This window comes from Bombus pyrosoma, linkage group LG16 (genome assembly GCF_014825855.1).
Source record: "Bombus pyrosoma isolate SC7728 linkage group LG16, ASM1482585v1, whole genome shotgun sequence".
Taxonomy (NCBI): Eukaryota; Metazoa; Arthropoda; class Insecta; order Hymenoptera; family Apidae; genus Bombus; species Bombus pyrosoma.
The window spans coordinates 809,833-831,044 of NC_057785.1; the positions used below are offsets into that span (position 1 = coordinate 809,833).

Here is a 21,212-nt window from a genome sequence, read left to right on the forward strand (position 1 = left end):
TTACACTAATTGTATATAATTAATTAATTACGATAAAAATGGGAATATTATTATACAGAGATGATTCCTAAGAGTTACGGCTTTAATTTAATTCCTAAATAGTTCAAGAATTCATCTTATAGACCAAGAAGTTTCATTTTTTAATTTTCCCATAAGGAGATTAATTCTACTGTTTCACCGCTAGGTGGCTGTAATGTTTAGTTGTCTGCGCATTGGACGATTTTTAAAACTTGCTTATAATTAAGAAACGGGAAAAATATTTTTATAAAACTAATCTTAATTAATATCTTGCGTTTTCATTTGAGCCTTCGAAAATTAAAAGATTCTACCTGGAAGTTGAAGAATTTGAGTTATTTCTTTTTGCCACCTGTCGATTGAATACGATTAAATATTACATATATATACTTATACAAATCAAGTATCTCAAAATTAAGCGATGGGAACGGTATGATTATTAAGATCGTTAAATTTTTTTTTCATGATGTACAAGAATATCAAAAAATAATTATATGATTTCATTTGAAAAAATGACGATGACCTTGAGAAAAGAATTGCAATGAAAAACCATTTGCAACTTTGCAATAGTATGACCCTTGAAATAATGTAGCTTTATTGTGAAAAGTTTCTTATATAACAATGTAGAATTTAGGATTTCCTATATTTCGGTTGCGTGCAGCTGTAGCAATGATTGTAATTAGTAACAATATGTATGTATTTGCAATGAACAATAAGATGTGGCCATCATAAAATTAATAGAGATGTATATGTACATATTTGATTGACGTATTTTGTAAAGAAATTTCTATCTTTTTACAGTTCCCTCAAACAGGTGTAAAATTACATCTGAATAAATTTAGTTCATTGAAAAAGCAAAATTATATTAACGTAACGCTTTAATATCACTAGATATTACCAGATATTACAATGAGTTAGCCGCTTATATAAAGTCACTAATTCTTCACATGTCTGTTTTGGGTTAAGATTCTCTTTCTATTTAGTATAATGGCTCCTAAACTGAAGCGCACGGACAAGTTAGGTATGTTAAAAAATTATTAATAACACGTAAAATTTTAGTTGAAAAATTTGTAAAATATTTTGCAAACTTGTAAAGCATGACTAATATGAATTTATAAAATTAGTGATCTAAGAAGTTTAATTCAACACACATTCAGTTTTAACCTTAACCATGTTGCCCGTTTTGTCTCTGTTTAAAAAGACTATCGATATGAGTATGGCTATATTACTTTTCTACATTTCGAAAGATTACTTAACAAGATCATTTTCGATCAAGACTTTGTATATGCTTTGTATAACTTAGAAATTATGCGTAATTAAGAACTTGGTGTTACAACTATTTTGCTAATATAAAATGTAGATAATATGTATAATATTTTGATCATTTATTTTATTTTTTTCAGCCAGTAAACCGGCTGAGAATAAGATAGAAAAGAAAATTGATAATGGGTAGAAGCCAATTAATGCAGCATCTACATTTAAGTCACAAAGCCAGCTGTGAAAACATCCACCACTGCAAAGAAAGCAGCAGCTGCTAAATCAACAAGTGCTATGAACTTTGCCTGCAGCAAAACCTATACTTGCACAATCTAAGAAAAATGTTTAATCTGTGAAAAGATACAGAAAGGTGGAAAACCAGCTGTGCCACTTCAGAAGGCATTTAAAGTCCAGAAAAAGGTCAATATACATAATTTTAACAAAAAATTTTGATTCACACATATAATATGATTTATCTGAATCTGCATTTATTTATAGATATTGAAAGGTGTTCATGGATCAAGAGTAAGGAAAGTAAGGGCATCTGTATATTTCTATTGGCCAAAAACATTTAAGCCATCAAGAAACTCCAAATATGCGAGAAAATCTGCCCCAAATAGAAACCAGTAAGCATTAAATATTGGTGTTATTTTTATGTATCTACTTATTTATATAAATTTAATTTTTCATATTCTATAATATACATTAATCATATAAAATCAATTCTAGATAAAAAGTATCCAAAATGATTATGTTTATTTTAGTTTGGATGCATTTAATATCATAAAATTTCCACTGACCACTGAAGCTGTCATGAAAAAGGTTGAAGAGAACAACACATAAGTTTTTATTGCACATACTCTTGCGAATAAATATACCAAAGCTTCCATTAAGAAACTGTACGACGTTAATGTGACTAAAGTTAATACTTTAACCTTCCCGCTGCGGAGCGCTCAGAAACGAATTGCACTTTGGGCAGCCAGTGTGACAGTGGGAGATCGGCCGCGCTAATGGCATGATGCGTGAGTCGCTCTTAACATGAAGCGCGGAGCCGATTTTGCTGGACTTTTCCATGAGGCAAATGATAATATCAATAATAATAATAATTTTAATAATCTTCAATAATCTTTTTTCGTATGATATAATTCAAAACAGGGTTCAATGCATAATCCAACGTTACAGTCTTTACATTGGAATCGTGTTTCGGCCCGCATTTTGTGTTTGCTGCAAACCACACATTTCCGCCGACCGTTCTGCCGCGTACCTGTTGGATTGGTGTATTTTGATGGAAAGTGTCTTGAAACCAGTCGTAAGAGGTTATCTTTGGATGCAGTTTGGCCTCCAGACTTATTGCTACATGTATTTTCATTTGGATATTTTAGTAGAATTTCTCGAATCAGGCATAAATGAAACTTCGCAAATGTTATATTCTTTTTGGACGTAATTTTGTAGAGAATGTAAGTATTGTAAATCGAAAGGTCAAGCATGTGGAAAAAGAATTTCTTATACCATTTCAGAGTTTTCTCAACGATATTAATGGAATTTAGAATCATATCAGTTTTATCAACTGCTCCCATAATGCGATTATAGTCTACTATGACACTTGGTTTCAGTATTGGTGCTCCCGTTTTAACATCACTTTTCTTTGTTTCTACATACTCTGCGGAATGACAGCTCGATAACACTAGCACTTCTCTTTTGTCCATCCATTTTAGTGCTAACAGTTTATCCGTAGACTGAAACGCAACTTCGCCTTTACATAATTTATTAGATATATTAGGCATCCCACGTCTGGTTTTCCTTGCTGTTCCAAATGCATTTGTCTTTTTTTGGTGTAGTAGGGAAAATAAAGCTGGGCTTGAGTACCAGCTGTCGGTGACCAAAACATGACCTTTATTCAGGTACGGTTCCATCAGCGTCATGACAATATTCCCTGATTTGCCAATTTCTGCTAAATGATTATTGTTAGTTATATTCGTACGTGCTTCACAATAGACAATAAAATCTTCAATATATCCGGTACGACAGTCATAAACAACAAATGACTTAATCTCAAATTTTCTTCGCTTTGAAAGAATAAAATGCTTGGAAAAACATCGCCCTTTGAAAAGAAGCAAACTTTCGTTGATACATAAATGCTGATATGGGTAAAATGATCGTGAAAAGGAATTTCGCAGTTTATCGATGATGCTCTGTATCTTTATTAGCGCATCTTGATTTGTTGTCTCACTGTTATCGTGAAAGTACAGCATTTGTAAGAGAGATATATATCTGTCTTTTTTCATGATTCTTGGAAAATTTTCTATTCGTAGCAATTCGTCGGTTGACCAATATTCATCTATTGATAATTTCCTTACTCTTGAGATTAACATCGACAGAGCAAAAAATCGATACATTTCGCTTACTGTTGTATTTTTCCATGCAATCAATCGTGAGCACTTATTGTGTGAAGTTTTCGTGGTATAATAATTGTTAGTTTTTCTCACAATATGTTTAATCATATTTAAGGAGAAGAAAAGTTGAAAGATTTCTAATATTGACGATTTATCATCAATATTTGCTTTAATTCCTGGTAGATTTTCATCAAAATTAAAAACTTTTGGAATCAAATTTTGTGCATTCCAAAGAAATTGCCGTGGATTAATTTCGGAATTAGATTCCGAGCTACTCGACAGTAGGCGTCTTTTGTGATATGTATTTTTATTTTTACCTGTGTATCCAATTTCTCCAAAAATTTCAGAATGTTCAGAATCTGATGACAGTTCCTTATCATCGCAGACCATATTCATCAATTTATCCATGATGGAGGCACAATTTATGGATATTATATTTAATTTTTGTGAAAAAAAAACTTTGATCAAGATACGTATGCTGCCAGCGTATCGAAAGAAAACGATTGAATGTGCATTATTGGAAAGTTGTTGATAATAAATGAACGCAGCGCCTAAAGGCGCTGTTCGTTCGGAGAAGGCGTCTCTGGCTAAGCACCTATAGGTGCTGTTTGCTCACAGGCAGCGACTATGGCTAAGCGCCTATAGGCGTTATTCACTCAGAGGCAGTAACTATGGCTAAGCGCCTATAAGCGCTGTTCGCAGCCAAAGGGTTAATTAGGCCAGATGATAAAAAAGAAGCATATGTACGCTTAACTCGTGATTGATGCACTTAATGTTGCTAATAAAGTTGGAATAATATAAATATATCTAGATGTGATTGATATGGAAGAAGAAGTGTATATAAATGTATTTATATGTAATTGATATGGAAAGAAAAGTGTATCTGTGCAATAAAGCATGTTGATATAAAAAATCTTGTTACTGTATTTCTTTAGAAATTTTATTCAGTAAATTCCTTTTATCGATTAAATGACGAAGGTAAGGCATTTCTGAGATTCCAAACTTCTTTTCAGATAAAATAAATGTTTACAAAATCAAGAAATTAGTATTTTTCATCGACTATGTAATACTTAGTTACTACCACTATTTCACCGCTAGATAATTATGTACAATGCCCATCATAGGCCTACATATATACATACATATGTACGTGCATTGTTCATCGATTGATCAGATTTTCAACAGTAAAAAAACACGCTTAAGTTCTCTTTCAGTTTCTCTGTCGAAAATACTATATAAATATTTAGGAAAACAGGATACCTTTGTGATTAGCTTATGCATTTATGATTTAACTGACTTTATCAGTTAAGGGTACACAAATGTACATAATACGCAAACATATACAAAATATTGACAGTAAAGTATTCGTCCTATTTTGTGGTTGAAATGGAGAAATTAATTTCTATTTAAGTTTCATTTATTTAGTTATGTTCAAAAAATGCGTATTTCCATATCAGCGATCAACTTATCGTTTAAACACGAAGAATGAATTGCACATCATAGTTTAGGTTAGGTTTTCTGTGTTGAATAATATCAGAATCGTAACTTTCTGATTTAGAAATCCCCTTATGGGCTGAAATTAAAACGATACTACTTATTTACTATACTTTAACACGAAGACAAAGTCAATATGAAGTTCCGGAATTTTATTATACATATACCTATAATATATGTATACTTAACTAAATGGTACTTGTAGTAGTCATATGAGCAAACTATGCGCAGAATTAGGAAAAACCTGTATCGTAAATAAGCGTCAAATGTTTATAAATTATATATCGTTTGAGAGCCAGGAATATTAAAAAAATAATTCGTGGCTAAGAAGGGACTCTTAATGGCGCAACGGAAGTACCAGGAGACTAGAGGATTAGTTTGCTCAGTCTGCCATGAATCTTCGCTGGTAGTGGATGTATTTTTGATGGCTCTGTGAAAATGAAGGTATTTTCAAATGAATTTTAATTAATGCAATTTCGTGTACTCAATATTTTGCAATAAATATTTATTGAAAATGTTTAGTCTCACTAATTATTACTTCTATGTTATATGTTCTTTATTCGGATAGTTATAAGATAATAAATTTATATCTTAATTACCTATTTTTATTTGAGATCTTTCAGAATATGTATTTGATATTATTTCTACATACTTTAACATAATAAAATAGTAGTTTTAAATTAATTTTACTAACAATTATACTTTTAATAATTTAAGTATTTAGGTAGTTGTACGATAGTATTGTATGTATTATTAATTAGTTAGCTAAGAATTTGAAATTTGTTAAAGTATTATTAATCATTATTATTACATGTTTTATATTATAACATTATAAGGTAGTAGTCGAACTATTGATTAATTTATTAACTAACTAACAATTTACGGTTATAGTTGAAGTGTTGAATATCATTATTATGTATTTCTATAGTGTTTGAAGGTAATTTTGATTTAATTCTAAATACTAACAATTTATTTTAATTGATTATTGAGTAGCTGTTCCATCATTGTTATTTAATGATTTGCATTCAATTAAATATAATTATCTGCGATATTTTACTTTTTTAAATCAGAAATTATTTGAAAGTTTAATTAAATACTAGAAATAAATTGATATCTTTGTATTGATTACAGAAAAATCAGCAGAATACCGTTGCAAATGTAACAACAATCTTCTGACAAACGATTGTATATTATATAATGGAATTATTTATTGTAAATTGTTCCATAAAATATACTCGGAAAAAGCTTAAATAAATCAAACCAACATAGCAGAAATAATTAAGAACACAAGTTCGAGTGATAGAAAAATCGAGTAGAAAAATTTCGAAAAAAAGTAAACTTCAATTCCTCAGCGTCTTTCTACTCTTTAATTTCCTTAATGAAAGAATCTATAATTATTAAGAATTTATAACCTCCAATTTATAACGATACAACTATAAAATTTGATAAAGTAAAATATTTATTTTACTAAAATCGATTGAATAATAATGAAAAGAATAACAAATTTACAGCAGACCATCCTCCTATACAAGTATAAGGCAGAAGATGGTAAATTAAAAAGGATAACATCAAATGGAGGTGATGCGTTTGCCTGTGAAAATTGTAGCGCGTGGTAAACTCTTTAAACTGGGTAAACTCGTTGTCTGCGGTAAGCGCTGATGATTTCCCACGAAGATGATATCAAGAGCACTCGGTTAGTCGATCGGTTAGTCGTCGAGCTTGAGAACGTCTAAGCGAGAGCGATCGATCGGTTCTAGTATGCAGAAGATGAGGACTTCAGAGCATCAAGGGTTCTGTTGATGGATCTGTTCTGACATGGGTAGAAAGGAGAGGATTCGCAAATAGCTCAACTCGCGATCTCTTTGACGTTGCTCGGCGGTAGTTTGAACAAGGAGAATTGGCCCCGTATAGCTAATCAAACTGGCTCCGATCGGCGATAGAAATAAAATGGTAACCACGGATACTTTCACGATGTCCATAGCCATTTGGAGTTCCTCAGATTCCTCTCCGTTCCGCAAGTGTTCGTACGCCATCGGTCCCAAAGCTGCCTTAAAATTCGAGGAATCTATAAATCTCGCTTTCGCGCAATCGAGATTACATACACCTAACCTCGAAGTATAAGCTAAGTCAAGGAGATTCTATATGTATATGTATATATATAATACTTCTTTATTTCGTAAGGCTACCTGCTTGTAATTACTGAATCGTTGTTTCTTATTGTTTGGAAAATCGATCATTGGTTTATTAATTCGATTATTAGTTTAATTCACTGATTATTTATTAATTCAATGTTATTTGGCTAATCTAAAAAAAATCCGAAATGTTTAAGTGTATAAAATAGGACACATCTCATCGATTTCGGTGACTTTGAAATATGTTGTCAAAGTCAATTCTAGCAATAAGAGAGTAAGTAGCTTTTTCCTACATTATAATCGCTGCTGCCAATAATAATAATATTACGAAATATATAAACTAAATATTATAGACATATAAACAGAAACTGTTTTAACGGCTCTAACTAAAGTTATAGCGAAAGAACTAGCATAGCCAGGGCTACATAATTTTCTCTTATTACATGATAAATATCTGTATTCTTCATGGCATACCTGTATGGTACCCTTCGGTAGCCAACAAACTACTACGAACAATCGTTCTTTCCACGTCAATGGAGTACGCCAGGTCGCCAAATAAGTGGCAGCACTTCTTCCCTGTGTTCGTCGTGTATAACGAAGGAGACGTATATAACAAGAAAGAAACGAGTTGAAATTAATTTGCAATTTTTGGTAATACATATACAGTGATTCTCGAAAATATTTCAATATTTATCGTAGAAAACTTTCATGTATGTATACAAGATATTTTCCAGTATTGACGATATAACGGAGAAGGGGAGTGATTCTACATGAAAACAACAAATCGAAAATATCAGATAAATTGTTTCCATTAGAGGTTTTGTTTTTGGGAAAACCGACTTTGAAAATTCGTTTGGCCTATGTGAATTTGGCTAGCTATCGACTACTAGATATGAGTAAATAATCGACAGGTGATTGATTATTCTATGAACACGCAAAGATGTGTAAAAAACGTGGAATAAAATTTGTGCATTCAAGGTCTCATCTTTAAGAAAATAAAGTTTGAACATATTTAATTAAAAATTTACCATCAATCCGATTAGAATACATGATATATAGAGTCCGAATCTGGATACAGACCAATTCACGAATTCAATGTCAGCACCAATGACTCCGACCAAAATCGGTTGAACTAGCTGCCAAAGTGTATGCGTCACTCGTCGAAAGGACGTCGTCTAAATTCATACGAACGTGTTTTCATGCGATCATTCACAAAGTCTACGTTCATATTTACTAATTTTTATTTATAACCAATATGATTAAAAGTTACAGTATAAGAATTAGATTAGTTTAACTGATTTTGATTACGAATAACTGTTATAGATCATCAAAATGTTTTCAGTTACCGATAATCGTTATCGATGAAAAAATTTTCCTTTGGTTACCGATAACTCATTATAGATAAGAGAATTTCTTTTTCGTTTGCCTATAATCATTATGTACGAGAGAAATGTTGTTGTTGTCGTCGATAACCATTATTCGTGACAGAATTCTTTTTTGCTTATTGATAAACATTTTTCACGACGGAATTTTTCTTTGTTACTGCTAACCATTACTGATGGTAGTACGTTCTCTTTTTTTACCAATAACTACTACAGGTTAATACCTTCTTATAGAGAGTGTCGAAATAGATCTATTAATCTATTATAAATATATCCAAAAGAAATTTCATCTACCATATCATCTACATATACCCCTCTAGATAGTATAACTTTCTTGACCTTTAGAGTTTTTCCACACGACTATTAATAAAATATATTTAGATGTTCCGATTTAAATGTCTCTCCCCTTGTATAACAAACGAATAGAAGTGACTTTTGTCTAAGCCTAGATTTAGAAAAAAATTTCGTCACCAATAATGGTTATTGGTAACAAGAAATGTTCGACCGTTTCGCGGGGAGCATCTCCGTTCACAGTATAACGCGTCAAAGAGAGTCGTAAATTGTCGTCTTGATTCGATAATCGACGTCACAAATTAGCCGATCCCCTATTTTGGTTAAGATAATAGGGCTGGTTTGAATGATAGTAACACTGAGTTAACAGTTTAAATATAACTTTTATTTCCAACAACTTTTGAAGAATATAAGTGTCTGCGAGTGGTGCGAGCGAGAGACGTCGAAGTGTTTTCAGCGATGTGTCTTCTGATCGAAGAGTTACTAGCAAATGATTTTCTCTGACAGTGATGTCTAGAAGGAAAATTAGTGATGGGTGCTGATCGCCCCCCACCAACGGTCGCTCGCGGGTAGAAATGGCCTTCGAACATCGTACATGAGAAAACTCGCTTATCTCATGTTTTACCGTAATGAGCAGTAGCCCCACGGAACATTTAGACTTGAAGGACGTATTGTGGCAGTTAAGAGTCTTTATAGTAAAGGAAAAAATGCGAAATCATATGACGGCAATTAACGGTTCATTGGGATTATTGCGGGTCCGAGCAAGTATGTTTACACAGCTGCTGATCATCTTGTGCGAAGGATAGACGAGAACATGTGATTGGATCGCGGGACGTAACAAGAAAAAAGTTCTGTCATCGATGATGGTTATCGGTAACACAAAACATTTTGGTCCTTTATCACATTTATTTGTAACCAGAATGTTTAAAAATCATCTTTTCTTAATCATTTAGTTTTTTGAAGAGTTTGATTGAGGATTTAGTGATCACTGTCTTCTGTTTAAACGAAAATTACTTTTTTGTTAATGACATTTCTCACAAAAATTTCGAGAATAACTGCAATTTTTGGTTCGTGCATGTTTCATCGAAGAAACTAACTACTTATCTTACTCTACTTATGAGCTATGAGGAGACGAGTGTAATGAAAAGAAAACGGAACACTTACGTCGAAAGAAACGGACAAAATTCTCCAACCAACCATGCTGACGAACGACATGACTAAACTGGCGAGGTATCCTCCACCAGAGATGGTCATTTTAGCAGTTGCTGCTGTGCACATCAAAGAGCCAAGCACCAAACAGATTATTCGATACCAGTTGGCGTTTTTCTAATTCGTTGAATACCGATAGAGGAAACAGGGAGAGGGCAAGGAAAGTGAAAGAAAGGATACTCACGTGGCTACGATGAGGGATAAATACGAAGCAGATACCTAGAAAAGTTCCTGCCATAATGCCCAGTATCGAATCGCGAATGCCGATGGATAATATGTAATACCACCATTTGCTTCTATCCTCGTCTGAAAAATAATTATAATTATCGATCATTTATTGCAGACGAAAATTCGCCTTCATAACAGATGTGAATGTTAAAATTAATGAAAATGATGATCAAAGGACGCGAAAAATATATGTACGTAAAGAAGAAGAAAATTTCATTGCGTATCGATATACGTATCGATATCGTAATTGTATTTTCGACCAATCGCGGGGAGACGCGGTCGCGAGAATACGCGTCAACGGGAGTCGTAAATTTCCGTTACGATTGCAATAACCACGAATAGATCGATCCCCTTATTTCGGTTAGGATAATAGGGATGATTGTTGTAGTATAATGCTGCGATTTACAGGGTTATAAATTTGTATATTTCCAACACTTAATACACTGACGAGATACAGCGTGATTGACGAATACGAATCGAGGAAGTGAATTTGACTGTTCTAGTGCTTGAGAAAGAGATTGGAGAGAGTGACCGCTCTCTCGGGTTGAGAACAAGTAAGTTACGTGTGATTACGGAGGAAAGCTCGGTGTGGGTGTGTCTTTTGAACTAAGAAAACGGATTCGTTGCTCACACTTTTCGTTAGTAGAGTGAGGGCAACGATCTGCGATGACCATTATAGTTATAGCCAACGTGAACAGATGACGATTGGAGGAGGAAGCCTCCGATCGACGTGGCTCGGGGTTGATCTTATTCATAGGAAAAACTGGCTTTTCGGTTAGACATTTATCCACTTTTTACGTTAGGTGACTACCCACTTTCTTCGTAATTTGTAAGAACGTATAATAAACCCAAGGACCGTTTTAACTATCAGCTATGTACCGAAAATATTTCTAGGATGAGGAATTCCTTCAAGTCAAGCATGTGAAGCGAAAACATATCGAAACAATGACGTTAAAATGTTAACGTTTTACGATGGGTCCTTGGATTTATTGAAGATCGGAAGGACGGTGCGTAGACCGTCGGTGGTCAAGCAGCGCGGGATGGAGTGCAGATGTCTTGCGCGACATAACAGTAACGATTGTTATTATTATACATAATTGAATATATGGATCCTTCATAGTCTAACGTTTCTTTGAATGTTAAAAAGATAATTTTTAAATTATACGATCATACCGTTGGCGAAGACGAATGAGTAGCAAATCGTGAACAGGGAGATAATATGCACAACGTCGATACAGGCAGCAGTGGAAAGAATCGTAGCGAGCCCATGGTCTTCGCCATAACCATGTTCAGCCAAAGCCAGGATAGAGTTCATGATTAACACTGGCGACATACAGCCGAGTATTGTTCTTTGCACCAATATGAGTTGATAATAAAAACGAAAAATAGTCAGTAATCTAAAAGTAAACGAGCGACGTGGCACGAAGAGGAAAAAAGGGCATATTCCTAGCAGAACCGTATTTGGTAAAATATAACATACTTTGTAATATTTTATTTCAATTAAGAAGGATTTTCTGCAATGAGAAAGCAGTTTCACTTTCCAGTAATTTGTGTAAACCCATAAAAAAGCCAACTCAAAATCATTTTGCATATCCGAGCATGCTATAAATTCATAGTGAATTAATTTAGTTTGGGACAAAATTTTATTTAATTACTCTGTTGTGACATGCATATACGATTCTTACTATGTCCACATCACTATACATTGACACTGACATCGATCGCGTTCATCAATATTTGTACGTATTAATAAACTTTTGCGCTTTTGAATATAAGTATCAGAAAATTGATACTATATGTGCGAGTCTTTATTATATACATAACAAAACACACACCGTTAATTGTTCATTTTCTGTTTAACAGAAATAGGATATGAAAATTAACGATGTATAAATATATCGTATTTTGTAAAACATGGCTTTGCCAGGTATCTGCCAAAAAAGAAAAAGATATTGTCTTGTTTTAAACTGGTCACTCACCCAGCCATAAAGGACCAGTCCCAGTGATACGACAGAATGTATCTGCAGCATATCGAGAGAACGAGCACTTCGATCGAGGAAGGAACGATGGCCAGCATCATTATGAAAATAGTATGTTTTCCCAGACTGGTAGTTGACAGCTGAAGTCCAGCGCGTATCATGATAAAGGTTAGGCAAAATGTTCTGATCTTAGAGGTTGTCACTGCACCGAGTTCCTCGTGAATATTGTAAAGTCCAGAATTGCGAACTATTATACCAGCGACTAGCATGCCGAACACCGGTGGAATCCTTAAGTAAGGAATTGATGACAAGCACCAGCCGAGCCAGGCTGAGAATAACGCGAGGAAGTATAAACCAAAACCGTCGTTTGTCGGTAACATCGTGTCGCCCAATATAAAATATAAAACCGCCCAACCCATCCACACTATAAACACGACAGTCATTAAATGGAATAATTTTGCCCAGGTGATAAATTTGCATCCGAAACACTGTGAAATAGGCTTCATTACGATTGCGTTGCGTATCAGAGGAGGAAATATGGTTATTCGATGACAAAACGTGATATCCTCATATTCATCTTGTAACTCATTATCCATTTGTTACAATCTTCGTTTCTATTTTCTTCAAATTTTAGTCTTTTAATTTACTGATATTATCGTAATCTTTCTAGCTTCGATCGATCGAATCCTGATTCAGTCGATTAACATAGGAACTGATTATTCTTTCCACGTATAGTAATCGTGACACTGTGACATCGAGGTTAAGCTTTTCTTCGATTGTTTTCTTCCGCTTTGAACGGTACTGATCGATACTTGCTTGCATCGAGTGTCGATAACTATAGTCGATTTGTGCTTTCTAAGATTCGTTCAGATTGTGTGCCACATAAGATTGAACTAATGTTATTCATGATATTTCACAAATTACAAACTACAGATTATTAGTATATATAGATACAGCGCTATCACTGTATTTGTTAGAAAAAAAGTGATTTGATTTTGATTGATTGTGTGCTGGTTTTTATTGGTTTACCTAAATTACCGGAAAATGATCTCTTGTTGTAGAATGATAAAAATAAGTTTATAACCTTTAATATATTATTTGTAAATTCACTAATATTTGTAGTTAGTAAACTATTGTGCAAGAAAACTCTGCCGATCAAAAAGTTGACTCGCAATGAAATTCGATCGGTTTTCACGGAAAATGGTAGTTGCATCAGCGCTTCCTTTTTTCGTCGGTTTAGTTCGACAAGAAGGACGCGTTCTCTTGGCTTTTCTTGCAAAATCTTCCTCGGCTTCTGTTGGTCGGTCCCACTTGGCCTCCCTCCTCTTTCCTTTTGTCCCACTTACCTCGACCTGAGTTCGCGTCTGAGTTGCGACACAAGTTCCATCTTCCTTTTCTTCCCTTTGCCTTCCAAAATATACCGCCAACTGTGCAATCGTCACATCTGAAATTTTTCCTTAAAAGCTCGTGCAGCAGACACACTCAATGATGTACGTAACTGTGTGTCAAATTATTTATTATTTTAACTTATCGCGTGTAGATGCTGAAACTTTCCTGACTACTCACTACGACAAAAGCAAACACAATATCAAAACTAAACTAACAAACATGCTATAAATTCGTAATAACTATAATTCGTAGTAATAAAATTCCTAGTAATCTTCCAGTAATACAATTTTTAAATGTTGAAACTATCTCCTTATTGTTGCATTAATAAGAATTAATTTGCAATTGTTACAGATTACAACGCACATTTTTTAAAGATGCCGCAAAAAACAGCTCTTTGTTGACATCGCACAGCTCTGAAAGAATAACTTAAGTAAGGGTAATTTTATTTATCCAAAAATGTATTCAATTAATTACAGTTGCTCGCGAAAGTATTCATATAGAACGTTTATAGAAGCCCTCTATGAATATGAAATATGTATCTTGCAATTTGTACATACATACATTTTTTCACATTGCTTTTTCAAATTTTACCAATATAGTCACGTTAGTCGATTCTTATTAAAGCGTCAATGACATTTCAAAACGTTTCATATAACGTACACGATATATTCATAAAAATTCTCTATTAGATGTTCAAATACTTTCATGAGCCACCGTTTATATTTCAACACTCAAAATGTATAAACTTTAGCTCCCCGATGATTTTATGATCTAGCTATACGTATAGTTTCCAGCTATAATACGGTACAACGAACGGAACGAACCCCCCATTTCCTCGCTTCTACTACTTCCTTTCCCTGTCTTTCGTCCGCAGTTATACGTATCAAAGCGGCTTTAATTATCGTTTGGATAATTTTTAATACGATTTCGGCGAAAAGTCGCGAGTCATTCGAGCATGTACTTTCCCCCAGGTCTTTGACCCGAGCTAACCACTTAAATCACCGGTATTGGATTTGTGTCTGGCTGGGAAAATAGCACTCTTGGAAAATGAATATCTATTTTGGTTGTTGAAACGACGCAGTCGTTCGTACCAATAGGTAGTCGGACGTCAAGTGGATTTCAGGTTATTGAACCTGCTCATTGATCCTTTTCCGTACACCGACGCGCGTTTGCCATCGAGTTACCGCGAGCAGCGCCTACCACCAACACCTTTAACCCCGGATGCGATTTCGCCGACATCGGCATGGCACCAGCACGGCACACCTCGTCTCTCACCCTTTCCATACTTTATCCCTTCTTTCGATCTTCCACCAATTCGATTCGCATGAAAATTTAACCAAACGCGGCAAACATTCCATCTATCAACGATCGATAACACTTAACGATCGATGATTATCGACGGCCAAGAATTCCAAGCTCTTGGCTTCCATATTTGTTCCTACAATACTACATATCTGCTGAATCGTCAACTCTTGATACGCACGTGTGCACACGGTTCTATGTACATCAATGCTATGATAACTTTATCATAAGTGTTAGGGCATTTGGAAAAAGTTAAGTAAATTTGGGTAATGAAAAAATGGAAATATTTATATGTAGAAAGATCAATTTTTATTTCTTCTATCTATATTTGCCGATATTGGCCGTCGTATAAGCCTATCTTTCTTCTGAGAACACTTTTGTTAAAAAATGCCACTTACAGTCTTCGTTCTATCATTCTATAGTTTACAATCCCATATAAGATTGGAAGCAATGTTAGGATAGGTATTAAATATATAGACCGATGATAAACGCAACAGAAAGGAAAGAGAGATTTGTATACGTTATTCCTGGACGATTTACATACACACATATATCTGCTAGCTAGTTCTCGACAAACTGTCGCAATGCGCCGCGCCACTCAATTCACCGTGTATTCGCATTGCGAGACGGCCATCAAATAATGACCGAGCGCAAACATCGACACGCTAATGGTAAACTATTTTATACGATCATCTACTTTTCGTTAATTACACATTCATCGTCGTTGCGTGATTCCACGTTTTTGTCAATCCTCTTTTTCCTCCGATTTTTTTGAGCATGATCGAGGTTCGTGATAATTATCCTTAAGACAAAGTCTTAAGCTGCGCTTTCACTGAAGCAATAACAAGCAACTTTTTGTTGCCTGTCGTTGCTACATGTTCCAAAGACATATCTACCCAACAAATCAACTTGCAGAAACATTGCGTCCATACCGATATTGCTAAAGTAGATATTTATTCCTAGCAATAAAAACACATTGAAGTGCCATGTAATGCCGTGTTTTTTTTCATTTCTATTTGATTTTTATTTTATTCCATTTCATTTTATTTTATTTTATTTTATTTTATTTTATTTCTCTTTACTTTCGTTCGCTCCAAACGGAAATAGGCAAGAAGCTGCAACTTTTGTTGCTGGATAGAGTTACTACATAGAAATGTGAAGAAAAATGAAGGAACATTGAATAACAATCAGGACAACATTTTCAGGAAACGTGGAATATCAACAGGAAGTTCCTCGTTGTTGCTTCAGTAAGGACGTAGCTTCACGATCTCGTGGAACATACATAGGACGCTTGCTAGTCTTCGTATCGCTTTACATATCGCGTCTCTCGCGTTCCGTGTTCGTCCATTTGCTCGTCCATCCCTTGCTGTACATCAGTGTGCGTCGGCGCGCGTCTGTTTGTCCGTTCGTCTCTATCCCATCCCTCTCTTCCTTTGTCTGTCCGTTAACGAAAGATCCTCTTTGTGCGCTTCAACTAGTTACCGGTACAACGTGCTTCGGCGAACATTGTTTCTCATTTTGCTAACGACATACCTATACTTCCCTGACATTTTACGTCCGCGAAGATTCGATCTCTGCGCCTCTGTGTTCTCAAACATGCAGGGAAGAGAGAGAATGAGAGAGAAAGATAAACCGATTCGTCTTTGTTTCGAACGATCTGTACTCGCCTTGAAAAAGTTTGCAACTTTTTCGAACCGATTCTCGCCAACGTTTCGCCGTCGGTGTTCGTTCGCTAATGCTTTTCCACTCGTCGACTATGTCTCAACGACGACGAGCATTCGCTTAGTTTATTAGCGACGATTTTAATCTCTCTACAAAAGAGAGGATAACGAGGAGGGAATAGAGCAGAAACCAAAGAAAGAGACCAAGTTAGAAAGCAAAGAACCATGCGAAAGAGGCTTTTCTTCTTTTGATGCTCCTACTTAGCGTACACGGGTCCGTGTTTCGTGTCGTACGCGTGGAAAGAGTACCCTCGAAACTGGCCGTAACGACCGGTAACCCCATCCTAAACGAAGCCTTAAAGAGGGAAGGGCAGGGTAACCGTGTAACAAGAGGCTGTGCAAAGGGGTTGAAGAGTCGCGAAACCATGGAGGGGAAGCAGGAACGACGTCTACGGGCACGGTGTGACGTGGCTGTATTGTAACTCAAGACTTTTCTTGCACTCGTCTTTCTCTCATCCGTCGCGCTCCGCTCCTCTCTACATTTGCGTATAAAACTGTTTTCTACGTCTCGTTTTGCCTCCTTGTCCTCTCTCCCCTTCTTTCAACCTTTGCTTCTTCTCCTTTACCTTTAGCTCATCTCCTTTACCTCATTCTCATTGCGACGTTTTCTCACGCCTTTCTTCGCTAAAACCATGGTTTCTCTTCTTTATAGTTAGTTTCTCTATCCCTCTCTCGTTGTCCTCTTATCCCAGATTAAGCGCACACTTCGAGCACAGTAAAATCGTTCCGAAGTGTTTCACCCATGTTCAGGTTTCATTTTATCGAGTCACCTATTCGTGCAATCTTCTCGGGGAAATTTCCTTTCCTAATTCCATTGGAGTGAAGATTCGAGCACCGAGACGAGTTAAAGGCAATGTTTAAGTTGCGCGCCCCTGGTCTAGACTATGCGGGAACATACACAGGGAAAATTTTGTTGACGTATCAAAGTTGGAGTCACGTATGAGTCCTTGAAGAAGAGGAACTAAAGAAGGGAGGAAAGTAGAGACAGGGCGATAGGGGATGAACCCTGCACGAGACCAGACAGTCGAGTTATGGCGATTACAATTCTCTGTATGGATCATTTCGAGCTTATTGAGACGTGCATCTTCGGTGCAGGGTATAGTAACTACTTACGTACTTAATGTATGCAAATTGAACAATTTCACATTTCGTGGAACATATGTTGTATAGAAAAAACATATTCAGCCGAAACTCGATTATACGGAACACGTTTGGACCGCTGTGCAAGCGTAGGCAGATGGAGGAAACGTTGGACTATGTCCAACCGGATGATAGTCTAGGCTTGATTAACTGCTCGACTATCAACTGTATCCGTCGTTTTCATATAATACAGATTTATGTGCTATCAGAAATTTATATATCGTGAATTTATATATATATGTATATTTATATATCGTTGCTGAAAATTCTTATTGTTAGCGTAGTTTATCTTTTCTAAGCAACGGTAATGTTCATTAGCAATCGGTGTTAACGTTTTCGATTGAACTTTACCTTTAATCTAAAATAAGTACTTGCGTTAATATTGGTATAATTAAGTAAATGCAAGTTTGGTATAAACGTGCTTAGCTATACCTCAAGTATAGGAGATAAAATTCATGTGAATTCATAATTTTACAATCTGTCTGTCTTATTCTTTGTAGATACATATATACTCCCTTCATAAGTATTAGGACACTTAGGGAAACTGAGATAAAGCTCGGAAATTATTTGGATATCATTAAGAACTTGAAGATTATTACTATTTGTTTTGAAACATTAGATGAAGATAAACAGAGGCTCCGGATTTTATTTAAATAAAATATTCTCATACAAGTACATAATGACAATAAAAATCTCGTTATTGTATCGAATAAGATTAAATTTCACTCATTTACATCTTCCACGTCTCTTATCATTGCTAATCCAATTGCCAATCCCAGCGTTCACATATATATTAATCCTTTTCTTATATTTCGTATTATTTGGTTCCAAATTCCCACTCAAATTTTGATTGAATTTCTCTGCATGTTGCATTCACTGTCTTCAACGTTTTTCAACGAAATTTGGAGACTATGATGATCAACATACGATTGTTAATTCATAATGCCTTTTGTAACTCCTACAAATAATGTTTGCAAATTCTTGAATGTTCACTTTATATGAATGCAAAGTTTTGATTGACCAATCATTTCCTTGAATCAGCTATCACATCTTAGGTGTTCCAATATTTATCAACGTGTATATTAATTATGATATATGTATTTCTATGTAATATATTGTGCTTTCAGATCGATTTCAAATTTGACTAATACAATCATGACAGCCGTGTCCCATTACAGTGTTAAATAAATTTCACTGTTGCATGTGACGCATGTATATAACACAAGATTGTCATAATACCAAAGAAAAGAAGGTGACGGCAAAACGAAATGGTGACGCTTCTTTCATAACACACTGTAATAAGAATAAAAGAGTAAAAAGAGAACGATTCGAATTGAGCGTCACTGCGACTTCGATGAACGACGTCGGGAGTTGAGAGAGGCAGCGCCTCTCTTCGGGTCGCTACATACTCGGTTTAGCGTTCGGGCGTATTCGGTTTTCCCTGGTCTGGCACCAAGTTGCCAATGAGTGCCGCGAGTCGCGACGTAGCATGTAGCTTCGCGTTGCCAGTCACCGACGGAGCTTGGTCGTCTACGTGCCTCTCGAAACCAGCGAGTTTACAGTTCTGTGATCGAAAGAACAGTTTCTTCCAATCACAACTTGTATTATCGACACACTCTGCGTATTGATCCGAGAATGATATTCTAACAGATGTGTCATGTAAATTTTGCCTACGTTTCCAGTAGCCACATCGAATATGTCTAAAATCGCTCCGAAAACTATATCGATCCGACGTTCGGGTGAAGTGAATACGAACGTGTAGCGTGTAGCTGTGTAGAGTTGTGTAGCGTCGTCGCGTCATTCCGCGCCACTCGCCGATTTGTTTTGACATGTGTGTGTTCTGCCATATTGGATTAACACGTCGTATTTTAAGAGCTAAATAGGCGCGAGTTTCGCGCTAAGAAGGTATGTTTATTCACTCTTTCGATCCGTATTGTCGTTCGTGTAAAGTCTTGTCAATATAAACGACCGTGTTTTCACGACGCGTCTAATTGAACAAAAACGTTGCCGAGGATAAACCTGGGTTATTGTTTCAACTTAATATAATTCCACGGTGATATTTCTCTTGGTGTCGATTATTGTGTATATGTCAGAAAATTTATATCGCGAGGTCGAAAAATGGCCGTCGCGTCCTTTCCATTTCATTTGTGCGGACCAACTATATGTATATATGGGAAATATTGGAAAAGAAATGAGAACTAGAATTATAAGTTATATGTTTATTAATGAAAATACACCTGTTAATATATAATATGTATATATATACGTGTGTGTGTATATATATATATACAGTGTTTATATAGTGTACACATTCACAGTGTGTATCTGCTTCGAAGCAGAAACAATCCATCTATCAATATGATTACAGAATGTTAATTCGTGGTCAGCTTCAAGAACATATTTACCAATAATTTCGAGTTTCCATGGACAACTGGAATGAAAACATGTTCTTTAATTAATATACTTGCGTATTCTGTCTGAAGTCGAGGAAAAATTGATTAGCCACTTTCGCGGTTCTCCGATCGATCGAGGTTCGCATAGTCGTCGCGAATCTCCTTCTCGACGAAATAACGCCAACGATCTTTACTTTCCTTTACCTTAAGGTTTGAGGCTTGGTTAATTCGTACATCGATTTGTCATGTGTTGAGACAGATTTGATAGGATCAAAAACGGTGAACGGTAAGCGTTACCGGATTAGACAGTCGATGATAGGGCAGGAGTTCTTCTTTTAATAGCTGTCATCATTGTGATTGCGTTGTTCGCTGTCATCGATGGGTGCGATTCTTTCAGCGTATGTAGTAGCTTACTTACGTAATCTAACTGTTAGTACGTTGGGTCGCTTGCTCATGGTGATTCATCTTTTGAATCGTCTGAGATTTTTGCGATTTTCTTTGTTCTTTTCAAGTTCACGCTGCATTCACACTATGAATGAAATGGATCGTTGTAATACACATATGTTAGGATTTCGGATACGCCACGAAATTCACTGCAACGCAATATTTCATAGACACTCGAATAAGGACGAGATGATACAATCGAAGAGTGAGGAGCAAGGAGGATTGTTTAAAGTGGCATTACCGCGTGTCTCTCCTGCGAAAAAAAGAACACGCAAACATTGAACGTGACCTGGTTTACCTAGGCTATTCTTAGGTATAGCCATTCGTTTGAAACTTTGTGTGCATATGTGTACATACGCGCGCGCACATATGAACGAATTGCAGAGAATAAAAAATAATATCAGCTGTTTCTGCATTTTCCAGTTTTTGATACAAGATCGTTG

At 35.6% G+C, this 21,212-nt stretch overlaps 2 protein-coding genes and 1 pseudogene across 5 annotated transcripts in view; 2 read left to right on the forward strand and 1 right to left on the reverse strand.

The window, feature by feature from the left end:
- The first annotated feature begins 408 nt into the window (after positions 1-408).
- Positions 409-4,578, forward strand: LOC122576412 (annotated as a pseudogene).
- Positions 4,579-6,050: 1,472 nt separating this feature from the next.
- LOC122576417 (sodium/hydrogen exchanger 9B1-like) lies at positions 6,051-13,080 on the reverse strand. Its single transcript, XM_043746698.1, has 7 exons — positions 12,381-13,080; positions 11,575-11,750; positions 10,358-10,479; positions 10,129-10,290; positions 8,320-8,466; positions 7,766-7,867; positions 6,051-7,207 (listed from the first exon to the last, which is right to left on the reverse strand). The coding sequence occupies exons 1-7, from the start codon at positions 12,974-12,976 to the stop codon at positions 6,944-6,946; spliced, it is 1,569 nt and encodes a 522-aa protein (XP_043602633.1). The 5' UTR covers positions 12,977-13,080; the 3' UTR covers positions 6,051-6,943.
- Positions 13,081-19,407: 6,327 nt separating this feature from the next.
- Positions 19,408-21,212, forward strand: part of LOC122576226 — a 55,519-nt gene continuing 53,714 nt past the window's right edge. For 2 of the 4 annotated variants that reach the window (XM_043746206.1, XM_043746209.1), the window contains exon 1: positions 19,408-19,837. The gene's annotated coding sequence lies outside the window, so the exon portion shown is untranslated. Of the gene's footprint in view, positions 19,838-20,945; positions 21,083-21,144 lie in introns of those variants that run through there. The other 2 variants (XM_043746208.1, XM_043746207.1) reach the window with 2 other exon arrangements.

Coding starts and splice junctions, on each gene's coding strand:
- LOC122576417 (XM_043746698.1), bottom strand. CDS start 12,976: ATGGATAATGAGTTACAAGATGAATATGAGGATATCACGTTTTGTCAT. Junction 7,868..8,319: donor GTATTCTAATCGGATTGATG/GTAAATTTTTAA, acceptor CGACGAACACAG/GGAAGAAGTGCTGCCACTTA. Junction 7,208..7,765: donor TACCGAAGGGTACCATACAG/GTATGCCATGAA, acceptor TCGAATTTTAAG/GCAGCTTTGGGACCGATGGC.